This window comes from Crocuta crocuta, unplaced genomic scaffold (assembly GCF_008692635.1).
Source record: "Crocuta crocuta isolate KB4526 unplaced genomic scaffold, BGI_CrCroc_1.0 scaffold1161, whole genome shotgun sequence".
Classification (NCBI taxonomy): Eukaryota; Metazoa; Chordata; class Mammalia; order Carnivora; family Hyaenidae; genus Crocuta; species Crocuta crocuta.
Window position 1 is genome coordinate 526,179 of NW_027531894.1, and position 16,177 is coordinate 542,355.

Consider the following 16,177-nt stretch of genomic DNA (forward strand, 5'->3'; position numbering starts at 1 on the left):
AAATTGGGAGGGGGGGTGGGGCGGGGGCGCCTGGGTGCATCTGACTTCGGCTCACGGTTCGTGGGTTCGAGCCCCACATCGGGCTCTGTCCTGACAGCTCAGTGCCCGGAGCCTGTTTCAGATTCTATGTCTCCATCTCTCTCTGACCCTCCCCTGCTCACACTGTCTCTCTCTCTCAGAAATAAATAAAACATTTAAAAAAAATTTTAAATTAAAAAATTTAAGAAAAGAAGAAGAAATTGGACAAGGGGGCCCTTCAGGCCCTGTCCCTGCTCTCACCTACCCAGGGGCAGAGGCCCACCAGTGGGTCAGCCTCAGTACTGGCTTTCCTGTGTCCTTGATCTGACCCTGCCCCAGCCCTGATCATCCCCACCCCCACCCCGTGGCTGTCAAGACCCTCCGGTGATGGTGCATCTAGGGCTCAGGGTCCCACAGAACTATAGGAAGACGTGACGGCACCCTTCCCCCTGAGCTGCAGCTTCCGGGATGAGTGTGGCTACCAGCCCCTCCTGGATGGTGTCTCAGGGGGCCTGACGCCCAGAGGGACAGTGCAAGCCCCAGACACACAGTCGTCAGTCAGTGACCTGCCCGGGAGTGCCCAGGCAGACAGAGCTCCAACCAGCCTTGCTGCCTCTCAGAGTTCCTGCCAGACTTCCTGTTGTTCTGTGTGCGTCCCCGGGGCCACCATCGCACAGCCATGACACCCCCTTCTTCTGCTAAAGTACACCCTCACCCCCAGGCTCACCCTCCAAGGGGAGAGCCCACAAGCCCGTATCGCCTCGGGCACTATCTAGGACCGCCCTTCGAATCCGAGCTCACCCCTCCCCTCCCCCCACCACACCCAGTGGTTCCTAGAAAGCTCCAGCTCCTCTGCCTGTGTTCTGGCTTGAGCTCTGGGTCCCTCGGCGCAAGCGATGGAGGCGACCGCCCCCCCCCCACTCCCCGCCCCTCCGCCGTCTGGTTTGCTGCTTAGCACCCCACGGTCTCGTAGCATCTCCCGCTCAGCTGGGACTTGCTGCGCCCCCGACGCGTCTCCTGAAGGACAGAATCGCACACAAGGTCTTGGCCCGCAGGCAAGGGGCTCTGTCCTGCTCCACGGGCCACAACGCCCAGTTCTCCTTCACTCCGCACCCCACCTCCGGCACTCCGCCTTAGCTAGGGGTGAGCGGGGTCTAGCAGTCCCCACCCTCCAGGTGCTGCGGGCAGGCGGGTCGGGGGCAGGCACAGAGGGCGGGGACGCTGGTATCAAAATGGGAACGCGCACCGAGAGCCGAGGGCAGACGGGGGCGCGCACGGGGGGCCAAGGATGACCGGTCGGGGTGCGCACAGTTGGCGAGCAGGGCGCGCAGGCCTAGTGCGGCAGGTGGGGGACGCGGGCCGAGGGCGGGAGCGCGCGCGTGACTGCAGCTCCGCCCGGCGACCGGAGCCGCGCACGGCCCCGGCGGGCTCTTCGGTGCGCCCTCGGGTCCCGGGGAGGCCTCCGGCCTGGATCTGAGCTCCGGTCGGAGGCGAGGGGCCCCGCGCGCTTCGGCGTTCCACCTCCGTCTCCTGGGCGAAGGTCACGAGGAAGCCACTGCCCACGTCGGGCGGAGCGGGAAACGTGGCCGGAGCTGTCCCCGCACCCTCCACCCCCTGCCCCGCCGCCAGACCCACGGGGCCAGGACACGGACAAACTCAGGCTTCCGGGCGACGGGGGCAGCCAGCCCGACTCCGAGCCACTTCCTGCGGGACCGCGCCCGCCACGGCCCAGAGGCTCTTCGGGACAAGGGTCCCCAAGCTCCAAGCCTAGTCCCGGCTCCCAGGAGAGGGCGACCTCAGCTCACCCCCGTGGGCCTGAGCCACTCACCCTGCTTCCAAGACCTGGGGATCGCGCCGATCGCGGAGGCGGGACAGCTTACCTGGGCCAGGTGCGCAGCGGCGACAATCCCGGTGGCGGCGGCAGGTGCAGCCCCGCCCAGCAGCCAGGGCCTGAGGGCGGACCCAAGGGTCCCGTTTGCGCCCAAGCCTGGCGCTTAAGACCGTCCTGCTCTCAGACGCCAGGAAGCCTCCGAGCTGCAGCCACCCAGCCTGGGGGCAGAGGGCGAGCCGGCCCACCCGGCCGCAGAGTCTTGGGCCTGGGGGACTCAGAGTCCCGGCTGTCCCCAGGGGCGCCCTTGCGGTTCCGCCCCTCCTCCCCAGCTCCTTCTCCAGGAAGCCTGCCTCGAAGCCTCAGGCGCAGGAAGGTAGGACCTCAACAAGCCGCCGCTCCCTTGGAAGCCCAAGGAAAACCGGAGGAGGGCCAGGAAGCACCACATTGCAGACCTTTCTCCACCTGGGCCTCAATTTCCCATCCAGCCCTGAGGACAGACTTAATCCGCAAGAGGCCCAGAATTGACACGAAGTTTTTATTTTATTATAGAAAGATCTATAGGCTGAGGGGAGCCAGAGAGGTGGGATCAGGGCCCCCTGACCAGCCAGGGTGGGGGAGAGGAGGAGGACCTGGGTCCCACAAGTCAGAGAGGGGCTCAGGATACTGGGCTAGTTTTCCTGTGTTCTGACTGCTGAGAAGCACCCGGTACCCTAGCTCTGTGAGTGGCAGAGGGCAATCAGAGGTCAAGTCAAGGCTACCCCAAACCTGAGCCTTGCTAACAGATGGAACAGGTCTCCTAGACCACAGCGTGCTGCTCACCAGCACCTCGAATGTACACGGGCCCTCCAAGACCTCCCCCCCCGCCGCCCCGTATACACCAGCCTCCCGGGACCCCACGCATATGCCGTGAGTGGGGGTGGGAAGTGGTGGGGGGGGCTCTGAGTCCCAGCTCCTGGGCACCAGTGCTTCTTGGCCAGCTCTGGGTCTCCTACACATCTGTGCTCTTGGGGCTGGAGCTAGAGGCAGGAATGGGATTGTTGGGGATCAGGGCCAAGGCCCTGGGGCCTGGCCCCACCCCTGCCTGGCCTCTGCCTCCCATACCAGAGTGTCCGGTACTTGTGCTCCAGAACCTTGTTCTTTACAGACTGAGGGACATCAGGCACGAACCAGGCAGCAATGAGCTTGATGCACAAGGCCACGTGCTAGGGGCAGGGGACAAGGGCTGAGCGGGCATTTTAGGGGCTGGGGGCCAGGGAGGAGGGCTGGAGAGAGCTGCCCCTGCTGTACCCCCCCCACCCCCGGTTCTGGCCCACCTCGAAGACGATAAGGAAGACCAGGCGGATGGCCAGGAGGACCCAGAACTGCTTGGATAAGTTGTAGTTATCCTGATCGTTGCGATAGTCCCGGTACCTGGGGTGGGGAAGCGCCTGAGGTCAGAGGGCAGGGGGCAGGGATTCAGGGGTGGCTCATGGGGGCTGGGGGAATCCAGACCTGCACTCAGTCACGTTCTCTGAGCCCTCTATCCGGATGGGGTCCTGGAAGTCCTTGGTGTGGAACACGGACAGACTATGGTTGACGTAACCCGTGAGGCAGCTGGGGGAGAGAGAGAAGGGCAGGGGCAGGTGGGGGCTGCGGAGCACGGCCTCTTCTGGCTCCCAGGGTACTTTCCTGGAGCTAAGCCCTGTGCGGTGGGGGCTGCTAGGGTGGAACACAGCACAGAACCCCCTTCATTTCTCTGCGTGGGAGAGGGGCCCCTGGGGGTGACTGAAGGGACTCAGAGGGCCACCACCTGCTGTCCGTGCCAGGAACCCAGGGGAGCCTTCCAGGGGGAGACCCATGGAAACCCCATCTGTAGGATCAGTGGTCCCCGCTGCAGCCCTCTTCCGTGGAGCAGACCCCAAAGGGTCTGACTTTTGGGATGGAGTCATTCTGGTGGTGGTTGCTCAGGAAACAGCTCCTTCTGGGGCCTTCATTTCCCCATGTGGGTTCCCAGCAGATTGGGGTGGGAGGGCAGGGCCACCCTCAGGGCCGGATTTATGACAGCCACAGACAACACTGGCCACTCAAGCCCTTCCCCCGGGCTCCTCTAGGGCTGGGCTGTGGTTGGGCCAGTTTCCCAGGGGTCTCTGGGTTCCCCTTACTCGACTCCAGGGTTGGCCCCCTGTCGGCACGGGCCGTAGTGGTACTTGTACACCACTCGGGGGATGAACTCGGATGTGAAGGCGATGACCATTCCGTTGGCAATGACCGCCAGCACACCGATGGTCTCCAACACCTGCAGCCAGGTCCCTGGGCCACAGCAGTGGGGTGAGGCAGTCTGGCTCCTCAAGCCCTGGCCCTCTGGCACTGCCCGCTCCACTGCCACCCATGATCCCCCAAGCCTGGGAGCCTGGATGGTCATGGGGCCTTGTCAGCCTGCCCGTGCCTCTGCTCATGGCGCCGTGGGCAGCCTTCACTGATGAGGAAGACCTGGGCCATGGTGGACATAGACCAGGAGAGGCTCAGGTCCCCCCAGACCCTCATCTTCCACCTGAACCCCTCAGCTGCCCCCAGCTTGCCCCACTCCTGGGTCAGAAGGCCTCAGCCTGGGCCCTAGAGTGGGGCCCCCTCCCCTCCACCTCTTCCTCTGCCCACGGCCAGCACCCAGTTCCCTCTGCTCTTCCCTGATAACTGGCCATCTCGGCCAGGACAGTCTGGGTGACTGAGGCCACCTCTTAGTCCCTGCCCTCAGCTACTGGACCCCTCCCTTTCTCAGCTCCCTGTTCTCAGAGCCCAACTCCTCTGCCTGGGATCCTCTCCCTGCAGCTGGATCCTACTCAGGGAGGGCAGCGCCTGCAGGTGCGCGCCAGCCTTGCCTCTTCCTGGGGCCTGAGCATCACTCTCCAAGGCCAGCTCTCAGCCTAGGTAGAACCTGGGAAAGGGCTGGGGGTGGGGGGGCTTATCTTGGGATTATTTCAAGGGAACTGGCATGATCTGGTCCCATCACTCTTTGCCACCCCGCCCCTGGCTGGAGTGCCCATGTTCCTTGCTGCCGAGTCGGGCCCCTGACCGATGTCCTTGGCCTTGCGGGGTACCAGGCGCCGCTGCAACCTGACCATCTTAATGGCGTCCAGGCGGATCTCCACGAGGTTGCTGAAAAGCGCTAGCAGCGGGGCGAGCGGGAAGGCGGCCACGAAGATGGTCGTGAAGCCGTACTGGATCACTGAAGGGTGTGGAGATGTCACCTTGTGCCGTGGGGCGCACCACCCACCAGAGTGCCTGCCCCCAGTGCCCACCCCCTCCGCCAGTCCCCCAGACTCTGCCCCTGAGACTTGCTGTCAGGCCTGTGCCCCCCAACCCCACCCACGTACTCATCTCCATGAACTCATCGAACAGGCTGAAGGTGTTGACTGGGTTCAGGAGGTAGTTGCGCTGCCAGTCCCTGAGCTCGGGGTCCTCGGATGCGTGGCTCAGCTTGGCCCGTATTAAACGACACTTGTGGGCCAGCCACCTGGGGGGTGATAAGAACAAGTGGGGAATAGGCTGAGGGGCCCTTTGGGACTGCTGGCTCTGGGAAATGTGGAGACGGGGCTCCCTGGGGTGAAGAGGGGGCAGCAGGAGGGCCCTAGGGAAGCAGGGAGGTCCTCACGGGCCCAGGTACTCCACACAGTTGCTGAGCGTTTGTTTCAGACCCATGATAATGGCCATCTGCAGGAACAGGTCCATCATGCAGCCACTGAGATGGCACTGCAGGGGGCCAGAGGGGGAGGTCAGGCGCGGGGGATGGGAGGTCAGGCGCGGGGAGGGAGGGCTGTGGGGGGCGGAGGTCAGGGACGGCACGACCAAAGTGTCTGGGACAGACTGACCTCCTCCAGCCTCCACATCCCTGCCAGGCGCACGGACTTCCCGGGGTGACCGTTGATCCTAGGAAGGACAGATAGGCTGGCAGAGTGGCAGCACCTTGCTTCTGACTGCGTGGGGATGGGGGAGCAGAGGGGCTGGGAAACAGAGGCTGGGTACTGGATGCGCGGCCCACACCCAGACACGCCCCTCCACACGCACTCACACACATGCACAAGCAAAGCCTGGCCATTCACGGGTGCAGGGAGGTGCTACACAAGGCCCGTTAGAGTGGCCTCAGTTTCTCCCCATTGAAACTGTGCACATAGGATTATTTTGTGTTTAAAGCCACCTGCTTTCCATTACATGATAAAAAAATACAAACCACATCAAACCAAAAGTCAGGCTCCTGGCCAATGGTCGGGAAAACAGTCTCACCTCAAGGGGGCTGAACAACCAACGACTCAGATTGCTGGGCTGGGCCACTGCATACTGAGAGCCCACACGGTCCCCACCCCCACCCCCACACCACTGAGCTCCCAGCAACACTGACAAGCGTCCTTCTGCCACCGGCAGGAGTGCAGAGACAGACAGAGCAAGAGCCCCTCTTGGGAGAGATGTGGCCCAGAGCAAAGCCACTGGCATGCGCCTTTCTCCCTGATGGACAAGAGCCAAGAACTGAGGGCATCTAAGGAGAGCCTCTAGCATCCAAGTCAGAGACCAATTAAAGAACGAGTAAAAGAGTGAAGGAAACTTGGAAGGGATAGAAGCAATCGTAGAGCAGAAGAAGGAAAAAGAAAAGGCAAGATCCGCAGACAAGAAAAGCCATGGCGTCCAGGGCCATGAAGAGGAGGCTGTGAAGGGTTGTCCGAAGAAGGGCCCTGAGGTGAAGAGCGTGGAAATGAATGTAAAACATTCAATCAAAGGGCTGGGAAACTGTGCTGAGAAGAACTGCCAGAAGCTGGAAGAAAAATGGGAGGAAAAAAAGCCAAAACAATTAGGCAGTCAATTCAGAAGGTCCAATTTCCAAATAAAAGGAATTCCATCTTGTGTCCAAAGACACGAGATGCATGACATCCGCTAGGGACTGAAGGGCCCAAGGCTCCAGGCCCAGCAAGTGCCTGGTCATTTCCTTCCATCTGACTGAGGTCAGTTCTGCAGGCCAAGCCTGCTGTGGTTGCCAACTCTGCAAAGGCGCCTCAGGAGGCTGCCGTCCACGTAAGAGAGACAGCTAGCAACCGACAGCATGGGGCCACAGGGAAGGTGAGGGACCTGGCGGGGGGGAGGGGGGAGCAGGGCTTTGGGCTGAGCAACAGGAAGGTGCAGCCGCCATGGGGAAGGAGGTCGTGGACGAGCCTGTGGGCGCAGAAAGGCTGGCATGATGTCGGAGCATCTGAAGGGGACCGAGGGGCAGCCGGACCTGTGAGTCTGGGCTCCAGGGAGCGTGCGCTGGAGACAGGAACGTGGGCCTCACTGCTGTGGCTAGGCGACGTCAGGTCATGAGAACAGATACCAGCGCGTTGGGATGTTTAAGGGTCGGGAGAAGAAGAGAAGCGGATACCCAAGGGGGGGCAGGACTGGGGAGGCAGGGGCAGGGCAGGGAGGGAGAGGACCAGACACCAGACGTGCTGCTCAGAGCACTCCTGGAAAGGAATAGGACAAGATACTTGTGCGGAGGTGGAGATGAGCCAGGACTGAGACCAAGGTGGATGAGGCAGAGGAGAGAGGTGAACCGCTCAAGCCCGTCCAGTGNTCTGCCTCCAGCGGTAGAGGCCTCTGATTCCCTCTGTGTACCCTTCCTTGGGAAGCCACCAGGGGCCCTACAGGGCAGAGAACAAGGGGCTCCCTGGACCCGGCCTGAACGCACACAGCCCCAGGGGAAGGGCAGACCCAACAGGGAGGGCGTCTCAAGGACGGCCAAGGTGCAGGCACTGCCTGATGTCTTTGAACATACTTGGAGGAGCTGGTTTCCTTTCAAAGTTCTGCTGGAGTTGGGAATTAATGGGTGATATGTATGTGTCTTGTGTTATTTAAGCAAACATACAGAACAAATGGAGCAATTTTTTTTTTTTTCAGAAAAGACAGAAAAGTGAATGTTGGTTGAACCAAAAACATGTCCATTTCACCAGAAAGAAAGGGAAGGGAAATGCATGTGCATTATACGGGATGAAGCTTGTTGAAGCTCAACATTGGAAATAACGCAAATGTCCACCAACTAAACTGACAAGACAAATTCCAGCACATTCCACAAAACAACGCTAATAGCAATTTTAAAAACGAGGCCTCACCACCCATGTAGATGTGGGAGATGTCCCTTGTACATTTTAAGCATAAAGAGAAGATACGATTATTTACAGGACAAAACAATGTATGTCAACAGGTGTATATGTGTGTGTGCTTCAATGTGTAAAAAATTCTGGGAAGACCCACCAAACGGTTACAGGGTCACCTCTGGGGACAGGGAGCAGAGAGGGGGTTCACTGTGGGCTCTTCCACATGTTTTTATATTGGGCTCCCAACTGCTCTGAGCACGAATTGTTTTAAAAATTAAGATGAGCAGGTGTTTCCTGTAAAGGGGAAAAAGGCAAGTTGGAGGGAGGTGGTGGGAGTGGCCGCCCCTACCTGCCCAGGATGAAGGCGATGTAGATGAGGGAGGAGAAGTGGGCAAAGAACTGCAGAGTGAAGAACTTGATGGTGAACTTGCTCTCTCGCTCTGAGAAGGTCCTGGGCTTCTCTAGGATGAGACGGGGGCTGTCCCTCTCCTGTCCCCAACCTGTCCCTCTTCTGACAACTCAGAGACACCGGCAACCCTCACTTGTCTGCCAGGTGTGAGAGGCGGTGGGGACACAGAGGATCCAGGGACCCAGGAACCCAGCCCCGAATGGTCCTGTCCCTTCCGTGCGCACCCCCCCAGGGCCAGGAGGCACTAGAGGCCTCCCCTCTCACCAAAGTCACAGAGCTTGAGGGCCACATACTTGTTGATCTGCAGGATGGGAGACCAGACAACTTACCTGGGGCCTCGGAGGAGACCCCCCCTGCGCCCCCTCTACCCCTCCCCCAGCCACCTTGGTCATGATGACGATGGCCACGTAGTGGACCAGAGCCCCGGTCACCACCGTGGCTGTGGTCACCTGCTCCTCCTGGAAGAGCAGGGTGGAGTTGAAGAGGGCGGCAGCCAGGACGCGGTAGACCACCAGGGCGTGGGCCGCGCCGATCATGAGGCAGATCTGTGGGGAGGGAGGCCGGCATGGGGCTGGGGGGCCCAGGGGTCCAGGTCTCCGGCGGACAGGCCCCCGGGAGGCCCCCCAGGGGTACCATCAGGAGCGACACGATCAGGATGGCGGTGCTTCGCAGGTAGGAGTGCTGGTGTAGCCGCAGCTTGTAATCTGGGCAGTTAATGAGTTCGAGCGCTATTTCCTCCTGTGGAGGCAACGCGACACTCCTCAGCCCCGGGACCGCTTCCCACGCAGGGACACCCACCTGGCACGCGGCTGTGGGGCCCCACGGGGCCCTGGAAACAGCCCCTGCGCGGCGGGCAGCCTCACCTGGTCTTCGTCCCACCCGTACAGGTCCCAGTGCAGGACCACACTGGCTCGCTTCCGCTTCCAGATCTCCAAGAACACCGTGGCTGCGGACAGGGGGGCAAAGAGGCAACACCGTGTGTCCCTGGGGTGGGGCTGGGGCGGCGGCAGGGGTGCAGGGGGGGGGAGGGACCCGGGACTCAGGCTGTCCCCCCGCCCCCGCCCAGCACCTGCAGTGACTCACCCCACAGAGCCATGAAGATGGCAAAGACCACGGTGCCCTCGTTGTCGAAGAGGTGGGTGAGCTGGGGAGAGCAGCGCGTGGCTGGGGACAGCCCTCGGCTGCCCGCTGCCCCCACCCCACGGCTCTGCAGGGCAGGCCCTCCACCCCGCTTGTGGAAGACCCCTGGGCCACAGACCTTGGCGAACGTGCAGGTGTCCGAGAGCTTCTGGTACCTGCGGCTGTGGTCCCCACGGGGGCACAACAGGATGTCCTGCGCCTCACAGATCTCCTTGCTGAGGGTGCAGGGGCTGGGCTGGTGGCGGCTCTCCCCGGACTCGGGGAGGACGGGTCCCCCCCCCCGACCTCGCCTCCGAACCCACCTGATCTGGCTGGCGTTGAACAGGGAGAAGCCGCTCAGGAAGATGACGAGGCCGGCCACCGCGGCGGGCACCAGCATGTAAGTGTACCAGCCGAGCCAGGCAAAGTACAGGGCCACCTTCTCACCAAAGTAGTCTCTGTGGGGACACTGCCCCATGAGGCCACCACCCCCCCGGGACGTGACCCCGTGGGCCAGTGCCAGGGTCTGGGTGCCACATGTGGAGACAAGGACTGTGTGACACCGGTGTGTCCCGCCCAGGAGCACAGACACATCTGTTTGCTGCGGACACGGGTGTGTCTGTGGGGAGACCTCTGGGGTCTCAGGTGCGTCGTCTGTGGAGTCTCAGGTGTGCCTCTGGGGACACAGGTTGTCTGTGGGGACACGAGTGTGTCTGTGGGGACACGGGTGATTTGTTTGAGGCAGTGTCACCTGATATCATCAATTGGCTGCTTGTGGACCATGTTTCTCCACTGGGCCCATTTCTTCCTCAGGTCGTCCTCTCCCTGGGCACGGGTGACAGATGGTGAGGGCTCCCTGCCTCCGGCCCCACCGGGGGCGCTCTCCCTGCCCTGGCCCACGCCTCACCTTGTGCAGGGCGAATCTGGTCTCAAAGACCCCATTCTTCACCAAATCCTCTAACGTGTCTGGCAGTCACAGGGAGTGTTGAGTCCGGAGGGGAGAGGGGAGAGGAGGGAGGGGGGAGCCTGCCCTGCTCTCCCCACATCGACACCCCTCCCGGGGGAGTCGCTGCACAGGACACTGCTCCCCGCTCCCTCCCCCAGTCCTTACCCCCAGCTGCTGTCTTGCTGTTCAGCACAAAGTTGACAATCCGGATCCTGGAACACAGGACCTCCTCAGGGGACCCCATCCTCTGTCTGGTGAGTCCCAGGCCCCTCTGTGTCCCTAGTGCAGCCTCCAGCCTGCCTCGATTGCCTGACTAGAGCCCAGAATCTAGGACTCACCTGGGAGCTGACCCCCACCTCTCAAGTCCTCCAGTGGCCTGCGCCCCATGGCTCCAGGATGGGGCTCTCTCAAGGGCAGGCCCTTCCCTCTCAGGACCCCAGTGCTCAGTCCTGCACCATTTGCTCCCAGATACTGGGCCTAGACGCCCCTACCTGTAATCACACCTCCCACCTGGGGCCCCCACACATCCAGAGCACACCTACGCCTTTATATGCACAAACCCTCCTCACCCTGTGAGCCGTTTTGCACACGGGGAGACTGAAGCTCAGAGGGACCTGGGCCAAGGAGGGATATGAGGGGGGAGGGGGGAGTGGTGTGGAAGGTGGAGGCTCAGGGGAGAAGGAGGTGCTTGGGGAGAAGAGGCGAGGAAGCCTGGGAGGCTGAGGACAGACGTCTAGGGAGGGGCAGCCGGTCTAGAGAGGGGAGGAGGGGACCCACATCCCAGGTCTGGGGGAGATGACCTCAGAGCTAGGAGAGCGGGCTGGGAGGGTCCTCCAGGCCTGTCCAAACCCTGCGGTCCCTTCGGGGAACCCTCAGAACTCTCCTAGATGCAAAACTGAATTATCCCTTATCACAGACAGACACGGGCACCGAGTCACAGAGCCCGGCCCCTGGGATCTCTGACATAAGACCATGCCCGGAAGCCCGACTGGACCAGGGGCGCGGTGGGCAGGGGCCCTCCTGGGCCGTCCTCGCCAGCCTCTCACCTCGTGGTGGCTGGGATGGGAGTAGGCCTGGCCGGCTGCACTCTGACGGCGGGACCGTGAGGCTCCATGAGGAGCGTGCGGTACTGATCAAAGATCCTGCTGTCGGCTCGGACCCCAAAGAACACCTTCTCGTGGTCCTCCTTCATCTGGGGGTGGGAGGGCGTTGGGGGACCCCCGCTCCGCTTTGGAACCCACCCCCTTTGTCCTTTTTTGACACTGGCCTGTCCCTTCGACCTCAGGCACACGGCCACAGCCATGTCTCCAGACCCCCAGGACACGCTGTCCCCGGTGACCCCAGCCCCTCTGCCACCCCTCCCCCGCGCCTCACACCAGGCCAGGCGCTCAGGCAGCGCACCTTGTAATGGAAGCCCTTCCTCTTGAGCTCCTCCAGGAACCGTCGCTGCTGGCAGGCCTGCTTGGGATTTCTCTGGGTGCGGCGGTCAGCCACGAGAACAAAATCCCACTGCTCGGAGGCCTGGGTCTGGAGGTAGGAGGTGTGAGGCTGGGGCTGGCACAGGGCCCGGGGGCGGGGGAGGGGGACCCAGCCTGGACGGGGCCCGAGTGGAGACTCACGTCACCAGCATTGATCTCCATCAGCGGGATGCTGTCTCCTTCAGTCTCCACCAGGATCTGGAGGCTCTCCTCAGCCTGGGGTAGAGAAGGGTGGTGCTCATTCCTGAAGTGGGGCACCCTCCCAGGCCGGGCACCGAGAGGGTGCCAGCACCGAAGAGCTAAGAGGGGTGAGACGTGAAGCGGGGCTGCAGGAAACCGAGTGAATGAGGAGGTAGCTCCAAGCGGGGCTCGGGGCTGGGACCACAGTGAGCGAGGCGATGGCTGGAGAGGCCCCAGGGGCTCCCGCAAAGGTCTGTTGAAAAATGTAAACAAACGGCTTCTCAAATCTTTGAGAAAAGACAAGCAGCAAATAGGCACTTCACAGAAGAGGCGAGCGGAAGAGCGCGCAGGGGGTGAAGAAGCGGGAACTCCAGTCAGGAAAACACGGGTCAGGTGACTGGGGACGTCACCTTCTACCCATTTCGTTATTGGCATTTTAATGGCCCGACAGCGTTGAGCAGATTCCATGTGCACGACTTTGGGAAATGAAGCTGAGCGTCCTAGACTGTGTCTCCGGGCCCACCTACCCCAGAACACAAGGAAAGGATGCTCACGGTGGCATATTTCATATAAAAACCGTGAAGATGACCTGGATTCCCACCAGCGGGTGGATGGACAAAGATGTCTGCACACGCTGGAAATCACACAGCGAGGACATGAACAGGCTGCCGCCGCACACGGAGCCCTGGGGACCAACGTGACACGGCTCTGAGTTCAAGAAAAGCCAGTGAGAAGCCGCAGGAGTAAGTGCTGTAGGCGCATCCAGACACAATCATAAATCAGGGGGCAGAATCTGAGGAGGGGGTGGATGTGTGCGCAGCCCCAGCCTCTCCTGGGCACCCATTACTGTGGTGGCATTTATGGACGTCACGGGTCCTTTTCTCTTCCTCCTTCCGCGCTCTCCCTTGTGGAGTGTGGGCTGGACCTCATGACTGAGGAAGAAAACGTGGGAAAGGGAAGGAGAAGACCCCAGCAGAAGGCCCCCACTCAACATGATGAAGGTCTAGGTCACGGTGATACCGTTTAGCTATTAGGGACCCTCTCCCTAAAACATGGAGTCCTGGGTCAGCCTGAGGAAACATCAGACTTTCTCCAGAGCCTGGGCAGACTCAAGAGTCGGATGGCCAAGGGCAAGGAGGGACAGAGGGACGCTCACAGACGGGAGGTGCCCAAGGGGGCGTGAGGACAAATGGCACGTGGGATCGTGCACAGACCAGAGAACAGGGCAGACACAAATGGAGCAGCTGGTGACATCCAAGTCCAGGCGCCTGTGCCGGGCTCTTGGTTCCGACCAGAGCCCCAGGTGACGGGGCCGTGGCACCGGGGAAGCAGGGTGAAGGGCACAGCGAAGCCTCATGCTGTCGTTATACTCTTCAGGAATCTTTATAGATGCGCTAAACACGCACAGATGGGGAGGGCGTGGGCTCAGGTCTTGCTCACTCCCGGTGAGCAGACAGACAGCAGGCTGTGGGGCAGACGGAGGGACCTGGGCCCTTTCACTGGGGAGCCGGGCAGCCGGGCAGCTGAGGGAGCGAAGTGCAGGAGGCAGGTGACAAGGGCACACAGTCAGAGTGCGTCTCAAGAGGGGGCCTCCACCTGAGATGTGGAGGGACGCTGGCCTTGGAGCCCAGAGCCTTGGTTGCCAGCCCTGTGCACCCTCAGGCGAGACTGCCCAGCAGGACACACCCTGCACCCCAGTGTGGCGCGAAGCACGATTCCGGCTGGCAGCTCTCCAGGGAGGCACAGGGATCCCGCGACGTCCCAGGGACCAGGGTGCGGGGGACACTCTGGGCTGGGTCCACAGAGGACTCCACCTCACTCCTGCTGGGCCGGCCAGCTCGGGCGCTTCCCACCTACGGTGGCCCCCACTGGCTCGGGGCTCTTGCCACGGCCTCCTGCCAGCCCCCCACCCCCAACGCCCTTCCTGGCTTATGAGCTCCGTGGCCCACACGGTCGGCCTCTGCATCACACCCTCCTCTCCATCCTGCCCACTGCTGGGCCTTCACCCCTGCTGGCCGGCCCACTATCTGCTCCTTCCCTTCAACAACCACATTCCATCTCACTCAAGACCTGCCTCCGTCAGCAAGCCTCCCTGGACTGCTCCAGCCAGTCTGCCCTGAAGGGTGGCCGGGTAAAATGCAGGCAGCCCGGTCACATTTGAATTTGAGACAAACAACAGAGACTTTTTAGTGTAAGTATGTCCCAGTTATTGCATGGGATACACTTAACCAAAAAAGAAATTTTTAATGTAAAATTCCATTTAACTGGGTATCTGTTTTTTTATTTGTTTCAAAACCTGCAACCCCACCCAGGCACACCAGAAACTATTGGCCCCAGGATGGGACCTGGGTCGGCCCCACTCTCTCTCCCTGTGTCCATCCCAGAAGCCAGGAAATGGCATCAAATGCAACCACAGAATGGCAGGTTGCAAGGCCTCAGATGCCACGGCCTTGCAGGCTGGCTAATACAGGCGACGAAGCCTTTAGCACACAGACGTGGCTTATGGCAACTGAACCTTCTGTCCCATCTTGGACCAGAGGAGAAAACTGCTGTTCACGTAAGTGCAGGGACAGGGAGAGCTGGGCTGAGGAGCCTCTGTCTCGGGGAAGAGAGTAAAGTCTCAACTGGATGGGAACAGGGGCTTTCAGGTCACCAGCACCTGACCCTGTGACCTGCCCACCATGGGGCCCAGTAAGCGTTGTGTTAGACATTGACCCACGCGCTGAACAGACCTCACGTGCTTGACTTCGCGCCCTGGAGGAGGCTCACCCTGTCCACCTCCAACCCCAAACTGAACTCCTCTGGCAGATACTGCAAGGAGAGACCCCAACTTCAACGTGGGCCTGAGGCTGAAGAAGAGGCTGGACCAGCAGGGGTGGGAGATGGGACCCCAGGTGGCAAAGGGCTGGGGAAGCCAGACCAGGCAGAACACCGGGGTCCAAGCAGGAGAGGGAGCCTGGGAAGAAGAGGCTCTCCTAGAGGCACCCTCAAAGGCCAGGTGGTGGGGGGGGGGGAGCAGGAGGGTCCCAGAAATGAGGCTGCTGGACCTGATACAGCCCCCGATTCAGACAGCGCCTTTCCCCATCAGAGATATCGCACAGCTTTAGGACAGTTACCCACAGCCTCTTGGGAAAGGCTGGCTCAACCTCTTCTGGGGACCTGGCATGGGATCTGGACAGCGGAGAGTGATGCCACATAAGGTATCTGATGGACACCTTGATTCTGGCCACCGGACAGAGAGACACCCCCCTCCCAGGTCAAAGCTACACTGGTCACTGCCTAGTCACCCCGGGTCACCCCTCGACAGTGGCAGGCAGCCACAGGAGCAGTCAGGTCAGGGTCCTCCCCTCCCCTGCTCCAATTTGGCCACCCTCCTCCCCACAGTCAGCCAGGGACCAGGTTCTGAGAATCTGCTTCCCATGTACTCTGGGCTCACCATCCCTGAGGTCACTTGCTGCCTGCAAGTCCCCTCCATGGGCCACAGCTACAGCCATGGCCTCCAGAGCCAGGCTGTCCATCAGTCCATCTGTCCTCCAGGGTGACAGGCCTTTGCAGATGGGGGCTGGGCTTATGTAAAGTCGCCCCCATCTCCAGCAAGCTCCACCTCCGGAACTCTGAGTGTGCCCATCAGGCCCCCAGGCCCCCAGGGCAGAGACAGCGGCTGTCCCTACACACTTGGCCTTGGCGATCCCAACCCAGCAGCGTGCAGAGCCCCCCAGAAAAGGTCTGGGGGCTGCAGCCTCAGAGACCCCATTGTTCTCCTTTTAGTCTTTCCAGTTTCCACCCTCCACAAGCCACGCACCTAGCGGGCCAGGCCCAGGGCATAACACCGGCCAGAGCGGGGCTCACCCACTGGCTCCAGGTGAGCAAACTCCTGGAGACGCCACAGCTCCTGGGAGACATTCCCTCCCCGACGGCACAGTCCTGCCCCAGCCAATCCCTCCCCAGTTCGACCTCTGGGTCACCAGTGAGACGAGGACACTGGCGTGCAGATGTGACTGCCACCCGGCCCTGGTCAGGTGGGCCGCATGGAGCACACACATGTGACACCCCAGCTGCACAAGGAGCATGTTTGGGCCCCCCTCACCCCCTCACTCCCCCTCG

The 16,177-nt window shown here is 61.4% G+C and overlaps 1 protein-coding gene across 1 annotated transcript in view; it reads right to left on the reverse strand.

The window, feature by feature from the left end:
- Nucleotides 1-2,865: 2,865 nt before the first annotated feature.
- ANO9 (anoctamin 9) overlaps nucleotides 2,866-16,177 on the reverse strand; it is a 14,387-nt gene continuing 1,075 nt past the window's right edge. The window contains exons 2-23 of the mRNA XM_077773382.1: nucleotides 12,035-12,109; nucleotides 11,817-11,942; nucleotides 11,462-11,607; nucleotides 10,581-10,627; nucleotides 10,377-10,435; nucleotides 10,221-10,294; nucleotides 9,793-9,927; nucleotides 9,609-9,705; nucleotides 9,434-9,494; nucleotides 9,214-9,296; nucleotides 8,984-9,088; nucleotides 8,734-8,895; nucleotides 8,615-8,651; nucleotides 8,291-8,402; nucleotides 5,695-5,752; nucleotides 5,478-5,575; nucleotides 5,200-5,339; nucleotides 4,899-5,051; nucleotides 3,991-4,138; nucleotides 3,341-3,442; nucleotides 3,163-3,259; nucleotides 2,866-3,051 (exon numbers count right to left, since the gene is read on the reverse strand). Of these exons, the coding sequence (XP_077629508.1) occupies nucleotides 2,866-3,051; nucleotides 3,163-3,259; nucleotides 3,341-3,442; nucleotides 3,991-4,138; nucleotides 4,899-5,051; nucleotides 5,200-5,339; nucleotides 5,478-5,575; nucleotides 5,695-5,752; nucleotides 8,291-8,402; nucleotides 8,615-8,651; nucleotides 8,734-8,895; nucleotides 8,984-9,088; nucleotides 9,214-9,296; nucleotides 9,434-9,494; nucleotides 9,609-9,705; nucleotides 9,793-9,927; nucleotides 10,221-10,294; nucleotides 10,377-10,435; nucleotides 10,581-10,627; nucleotides 11,462-11,607; nucleotides 11,817-11,942; nucleotides 12,035-12,109 (2,301 nt within the window). The remainder of the gene's footprint in view (nucleotides 3,052-3,162; nucleotides 3,260-3,340; nucleotides 3,443-3,990; nucleotides 4,139-4,898; nucleotides 5,052-5,199; nucleotides 5,340-5,477; nucleotides 5,576-5,694; nucleotides 5,753-8,290; nucleotides 8,403-8,614; nucleotides 8,652-8,733; nucleotides 8,896-8,983; nucleotides 9,089-9,213; nucleotides 9,297-9,433; nucleotides 9,495-9,608; nucleotides 9,706-9,792; nucleotides 9,928-10,220; nucleotides 10,295-10,376; nucleotides 10,436-10,580; nucleotides 10,628-11,461; nucleotides 11,608-11,816; nucleotides 11,943-12,034; nucleotides 12,110-16,177) is intronic.